This window comes from Cynoglossus semilaevis, chromosome 8, assembly GCF_000523025.1.
Source record: "Cynoglossus semilaevis isolate Cse_v1.0 chromosome 8, Cse_v1.0, whole genome shotgun sequence".
Classification (NCBI taxonomy): domain Eukaryota; kingdom Metazoa; phylum Chordata; class Actinopteri; order Pleuronectiformes; family Cynoglossidae; genus Cynoglossus; species Cynoglossus semilaevis.
In genome coordinates, this window is record NC_024314.1 from 5,511,556 (window position 1) to 5,518,715 (window position 7,160).

At 39.1% G+C, this 7,160-nt stretch overlaps 1 protein-coding gene across 1 annotated transcript in view; it reads left to right on the plus strand.

Annotated features, from left to right (window-relative positions):
- The first annotated feature begins 4,041 nt into the window (after window positions 1-4,041).
- med24 (mediator complex subunit 24) overlaps window positions 4,042-7,160 on the plus strand; it is a 12,202-nt gene continuing 9,083 nt past the window's right edge. The window contains exons 1-12 of the mRNA XM_025057757.1: window positions 4,042-4,183; window positions 4,267-4,397; window positions 4,676-4,758; window positions 4,845-4,883; window positions 4,970-5,043; window positions 5,131-5,354; window positions 5,456-5,567; window positions 5,662-5,812; window positions 6,295-6,408; window positions 6,680-6,733; window positions 6,818-6,900; window positions 7,005-7,091. Of these exons, the coding sequence (XP_024913525.1) occupies window positions 4,182-4,183; window positions 4,267-4,397; window positions 4,676-4,758; window positions 4,845-4,883; window positions 4,970-5,043; window positions 5,131-5,354; window positions 5,456-5,567; window positions 5,662-5,812; window positions 6,295-6,408; window positions 6,680-6,733; window positions 6,818-6,900; window positions 7,005-7,091 (1,154 nt within the window). The 5' untranslated portion in view covers window positions 4,042-4,181. The remainder of the gene's footprint in view (window positions 4,184-4,266; window positions 4,398-4,675; window positions 4,759-4,844; window positions 4,884-4,969; window positions 5,044-5,130; window positions 5,355-5,455; window positions 5,568-5,661; window positions 5,813-6,294; window positions 6,409-6,679; window positions 6,734-6,817; window positions 6,901-7,004; window positions 7,092-7,160) is intronic.

Below are 7,160 nucleotides of genomic sequence, written 5' to 3' on the forward strand. Positions count from 1 at the left end.
CGGGCTTCATCTGCTCTTCTCTTTTTTAATTTCCTTCATAAGAAACAAGACACTTCAAAGAGTCTCTGGTTTAGACACCGGCCAATCAATAGACAGAGTGAGTGTTGGAGTAATACATCACCATGAGTACTTGTTTGTGTGAAAAGATCAACAATGGTGTCAACACAGTCACATGATTTATTGGTCTGGGGGCCAATTATTCAAGAAGGCTCATCAATTAATTAGTGACATACACCAACAACCCAGCAGGGGGCCAGGGGCCTTTTGGCCCTGCTGATCTAGGCTAAAAGCCTGCCGAGGACTGTGTGACATCAGTGGAGTACTAACATGTAGAACACACTGTCAGAACCTCAGAACTGTGGGAGAACTCCACGTGTGTTCCTTCTGATTGATTTGTACCCTCTCTGAGTGACGTCTACTGATGTTCACATGGACTCAATAATTCACACCAGTATAATTTAGTCATATTTTCATCGTCTACTCTCCTCCTACTGCAGACTGAACTGACCAATCACACATAAGCATTTCCCTCACACATGGCTTTTGGGCTGTTTTGTGAAAGTGATACAAACATGCTAATTAAAAAATAAACACACCCACAATTTACACAAAGGACAAATGTATAGAATTCAAACAATTCAAGAAGTTACAGAAGTAACTGTTCCCACAAACCAGAACAACACTGATCAAATGGTTCAGGATTTTTTTTCAAGGAATCTAGAAAATAGTTACCGAACTCTTAGAGTGACACCTTGAACAGCAGTGACGTCACCCATTAGTGACCAGTTTCTTCATAGGACTCGCCATTCGTGCAGCACTATATCATATAAACATGAGCGTTAGCTTGGTCAGTAATATTTAGACCGTTGGGAACAGCAACTGATGTGAAAAAAACTTTATTTTGCCCTTTAAATACTGCAGTTCTCAGCAGGCAGAATGCCACAGAGTTCTTCTGCGTAGATCAGCCGAGCCTCAGGCAGAAAATGGTACTGTTCAGTAATGGCTGGTTAGCAGCTGTTTGTGCGTGTAAAGCCCCGAAATGGTGCGTCCGCACTGCTTGTACCTTCACAAGGCAGCTGGTGGAAATCAAATCTATTATTTACTGAATGGAGTCTGTGGTTAAGTCGCCAACTTTTCCAAAAAAAAAAACCAAAAAAGCAACAATAAAGAACAGACTAGGAAACAGATCCTCTTCCCTTTCTTCTTCATGTTTTGTCTACAGTGTACCACAGTGAAGTTGACGCACAGGCTCCTTTGGGAACATCCCTCCTGTGATTCTCGGGGAACGGTCGGTGATGCCAGCTGCGGCCTGGATTTCCACACTTGCTCACATGATGTGAACCAAATATGGTTTCACCTACCGATGATTTCTGGAGACAGAACAAGGATGTGAAAGAGAGCCAGGAAGATGCTTGGTCAGGCTTTTGCCAGCCAGCTCATATAGACCAGCTATAATTAATGCTGGAATAAATTCCCTGTGGCCCGGATTTTTGATGACAGTCGAATGAGGGAAACTAATGTTAAAGGAGCTATAAAAAGCCCTCTGGTGTCAAACTGCATGTGACCAACACTTGGACCAATAACATTTCTCCTCGTCAAACTGGATTTTTTTCATAACCAGGTCTGAAATCCTTCCTATATTTTACTTAAATACAAACCTGTTCTTGTTTTACCCCAAAGGTTGTTTTATCATTCAAATAAAAGACAGCCTTTTAAGTCTGTTACGTTTATTAGAGAAACAGGACCCTAATATCCTGTTAGTATTTGGGCTAACAGGTCACCTTGACCATGAAAACCAGGGCACCTTTAACAGGAAACCAGTTCACAGACTGAATAAGAAAAAAAAGCTCTATTTTATATTTCATTATTTATTATGTATTATTATTAAGAGTAGAGTGGTGGTCAGAATATTTTCCTCATGTCTCTCAGTCATAGTAGCAGCTTCTGGTCTATTCGAATAATGAAGAACCATGGACATAGAATCTGAGGTTCTATGATTTTCCTCTCATTTCCTGGTTCTCAAAGGTTTGTGAGTAATTATCTTTGTGTTTCTCCAGGGTTGTTTTGAATGTAGAGAGAGAGAGAGAGAGAGACGAAGGCTGCAGTCAAATCACAGCACACACACACACACACAGTTCTCTCTACAGCAGAGATGTATAAAAATGAAATACTTCCTCTATTTCATTTCAACAACTCATCAAGGATCTGTTAATCTTCTCCTTCCTCCAACTGTAAGATGAATACATTCTCTTGTGGGGTTTTTTTAGTTGTAGGAAATGATGAACTCATTCTTTGTAATAATAATGGGAAAGTAGGCAGATGATATTATAAATACTGTGTGTCCTGTAGACAGAGTTAGACAACTAGTTTATATGAATATTCACAAAATGCTAGCGTGGGTAAACAACTGTGAACAGTCCTAATAAAAAAAGTCAAAATGTTCAAAATATCCTATCATAAACGATGCCACTCTCCTCTTTCTTTCTCCTTCTTAATTTATTTTTATTGTAATAAACCTTTCGTTTGTTTTACTTTTTTAAAAGTCTAGAAATCTTTGACACCATCAGAACCGCTTTTGTGCTTTTTCTACAAGAAGTTGTGACAACCTTTGTGAGAATATAAGAACTGTACATGGATCAGAAGCCACAGGTTGACGACCACTGCCTTGAGGGGTTTAGCACAAGTTATGTACATCACCACACGACGCAACAAGGACGGATTGAGCTTGAAGCAGATGTTGCGATGGATTTGACACAGCTATTGCACAGTTGGAAAAAAGCAAAGACAGCAAAAATGTCCCATCATCATCAATGTCACAGTGATAAAAGGCCGTAACAACAGCATCACTATAGTCTTCCTGGACTTCTGTCAGCACAATTCCTAATAGCAGCCCTCTGGATAAAGCCACTTCTACTGTTGCCCGTGACACACACACCGACACTCAGACACAAACAGCTATCAGTAGACGCATCACAGTCCCTTCACCCCAGCATCCCCAGCTTACCTGGACTGAGATACGCTTGGATCATCTCTGGATGGCTGGTTGGCATCACTCTGTCCCAGGATGCAGACCTTGCCAGCATCTCCGGTGTCAGTTAGAATGAGGGTCTTTGTTGTCATAGAGTCAGTTCAGGACCTCACTTGCAGAAACAGTTGGATGACTTAGATATGATGAACAAGATCTCCTTTAATTCAATGAGTTCCCTGGGTGCAAAAATGGAAATAATATGTCAAAAAACAACTTGCAAACGATGCATGATTGTATAATTGTTCAGACAAACATCTGGTATTTAAAGTCTTTGTTGCTCAATTTTTTTAAAACCCTTTCTGAAGAAACCTAATTCGCGGATTATCCTCCAGATTGGACAAAATCTCAGACATTTTTTCGTAATGAAGTGTCTGGGTTCAGCAAGGATTTTATGTGAGACATATGTAACTTAATAGACAAGCTTATAATAGGTGAATGGTGTTGTTGTGTGAATGGTAAAGAATGGCAATGTATTTTTTTATCTTAATGCTAAAATAAATATCACGGGAAAAAAGGACAAAAATGTTTTTTAATGAAATCCAGGTATGCATAATTTACCAAATATTTGGCATGTGTGTTTTGAGGCATGCGTTTCATTAACACTTTTTAAGGACTACAGATTTGCATATTGAATTTAAATTTACTTTACACACGTGCTGTTTTTATTTTTATTATTTGTCATTTAAGGCATTTAGTTTTAAATCAAACATTTCTACATACCATTTTACGTACAATGTCATTTCTTTACAACGTACGTACGCCATCTGGTGACACTTGAACACAATCACCTCGTCATATTCCGCTACTTGATTTGGTATCCTTACTGACCACACAAAAAAGAGAATACTCACTGCTTCCCAAGTTTAACCAATCAACGCACACGTCTTTTAAACCAACAATGACGTACCTCGCATTGTGACGCTCAGAGACTACAAACAACACTTTCTTATCCTTTAAAAACAGCATAAGTAAGCTAAATATATTTTTATTTTAAATATAGAGTGCAAATTATTTTTTTTTTGGTTTCGTATGACACTTAAAGGGGCTTTAGTAACAGCAGGCGGTTACAGTGTCTGAATGAACGACTGCGGCGCTAACGGCTAACGTCAGCGACACAAGCTAAGGAGCCACATAAATAGCTAATCAACAGTGAATGTGTGGCGCTTGCAAACAGATATATAGAAGTGCAATTCAATACAGGTTTTGACAGAAAGTGACAAATGCAGTGTTTTTAGCAGGATGAAGGTGGTCAACCTGAAGCAAGCCATTCTACAGGCGTGGAAGGAGCGTTGGAGTGATTACCAGTGGGCTATCAACATCAAGAAAAACTTTCCAAAGGGAGCATCATGGGACTACCCTAACCTCGCAGGTATGCAGATACTGTGCAAGTATAGCATAGTAAATCTAATATGGTGAAATATTGACATGCACAGTATTGGTAATTGAAAGTCAGAAAAATATTAGGATTTCAAAATGTCTGTTATAAGGTAAGTCAATTTGTCAAATGTTTTATTAGCGCTCTATACACTTCCTTTTTTTTTTTACAGTAAAGCCAATTTATGTTAACTTCCTTTTTTTACAGTAAAGCCAATTTATGTTATAACAATTATATTGTAAAAGTAAGATTAACCGCTTTGTCTGTTCCAGAGGCTCTCATGGAGCAGTCAATGATTGGTCCTTCTCCAAACCCTCTGATCTTGTCTTATCTCAAATATGCTATAAGTTCACAGGTGAGACAGAACAATATATTATGTAAGAAACCTGTTAGTCATACAGTAATGGTTTTAAAGGTTTTGTTGTCAATCGTTCTCTGTAGATGGTCTCCTATTCCAGTGTTCTAACCGCCATTAGCAAGGTAATAAAACATGGGTAAATGTATTTCCATTTCAACATGCATCAGATTTCAAATTCAGCTATAAAGATATTTTATTTCTTGATTAGTTTGAAGACTTTTCCAGAGAGCTATGTGTCAAATCATTGTTGGAGATTATGGACATGTTCTGCCATCGTCTCAGGTGAGTGTTCCATGGCATTTATGTACCTGACATTTCCCTTTTGAAATAGATTTTCACTGGCTCCTCTTGTTTGAACTGACTTTAAAGCTGTCACGGAAAGGCAGAGGAGTGCATCGGCCTTTGTCGAGCTCTGCTGGGAGTGGTAGTGTGGCTCCTACAGGGCTGCGGTTGGTACTGTGACAACTTTCGAGAAATGGGCCCATCATCCAGCACAGAGTCCAGTTTGAGAGCCTGTCAGGAGAGGCTTCACAGTCTGATGGCCAGTCCTAAGAACAGAGCCTTGGTCCACATTGCCCGACTGGAGGATCAAGGTGACATGAGGGGATTTAGCCTTTTTGCATGCTTGGCATGTAAATAAAATTTCCAAAGTTATATTGAAGCAATTCCTTAACAAACTGTTATTCCTTGACAGGATCCTGGAACAATGTCGAACAGGCAATCCTAAAAGTGACTGATGGCCTCAGCTGCATACCCAATCAGACTCTAAGGACTAAAGTGGAGGAAACTTTGTCATTAATAAAAAGGTGTTTCCATCTCCCTTTTGTTTTGTTTTTGATTTCAGATTGATATCAATTCAGCTTACTGTCACCCATGCTAACTACATCGTCTTTTTTACAGTGTCCCTGTGATGCTGTCCATTCAGTGTGAATCTCCGGTCGATGAATCCTACCCATCTGTCCATGCATTCATCATGCTGGAAGGAACTATGAATCTAACAGGGGAGATACAACCACTAGTGGAACAGTTGATGATGATCAAGAGAATGCAGGTAAACATTTATGTCATGGATTCATAATCAGAAGTTTTTTTCATATTTTATTTTGGGCCATAACATGTAACCCACATTTCTTCTTCTGATTTTTAATTACGCTCTGTAATTTGACCCTGGGCCTGCTACCTAGGTTGGGAATAAGGAAGCAAATGTTCCAAATAGCCAAAACACGTGGACAGTAAAAACAAACATGGATAAAGATAAAATTGTCTTTTAAATCTTTAATTCAGCTTTACACCCTTGCTGGATGGTGCCCTTGTCTCATACTCTTGTTTCAAATTCAGTCTTAGTTTTCAGACCCAAAGGTAGAAAATAATTGAGAAACACTGGCTTAGAGGTGTTCTTACTAGAGCCAATAATGTACACAACAGCCCAATTCACATAATCTCCTGGTCAGAAGTCAGTGTGCAGTTATTGACCAATATATTTTGCCCTATAACAACATTACCTTCTTTTGTGAAATATTTTTTTTACTCAAGCGAATTCCTACGGCACTCTTTGTCCTGGAGATCTGGAAAGCATGTTTCACCGGCCTGATCGAGTCACCAGAGGGCACTGAGGAGCTAAAATGGACTGCTTTCACATTCCTGAAGGTAGGCCTGGAATGAGGTCACTGCCTTAACATCAGTGTGACTGTGATCTTTGGATGGTGCACTGTTGGCTATATTGTTGACTTTTAATAGACTAACATAAGACGACAATACTGTACTGTACTGTTGTGGACATGAAGCTTTGCTGCTTTATCCCCATGCTGCTGGAGATTTAATAAGATGCAGATATAGTTTTTATACACATGTTCATTGCAATGTTAAATAAAGTCAACACAGTAAAATGAAAATGTATTTTATAACTACTTCCTCCTAGATACCACAAGTTTTACTTCGACTAAAGAAGTACACTCAGTGTGAAAAGGGACAGGTAAGAAAACAAAAAGGTCATGGGAAATTTCTAAAGACTCTTAAAAAGCCATCACTTCAGTTCATCACAGTTGTATTTTTACAGGACTTTACTGATGATGTAAATATTGCATTTGAGTACTTACTGAAGCTCACTCCACTGCTGGACAAGGCAGATCAGAGATGCAAGTAAGCCCATCCCCTCAGCTATTTATTCCCCCTGAATGGTTTTCTTGGTGCGTGGAGGTTAAAACAAAAAGGTTTTAATTCTTTCTTGTGCTTTTTCCCTTTAGTTGTGATTGTCTGGGAATGCTGCTGCAGGAGTGTAATAAGCTCGGTCTGCTGTCAGAGCCAAATACAGCCAACCTGACTGCCAAACGGTATGAGCTGCCTTCTCAGTAAAGTGTGTATGTAAATGTGTGTTTTTATTTTTATATATATATATATAT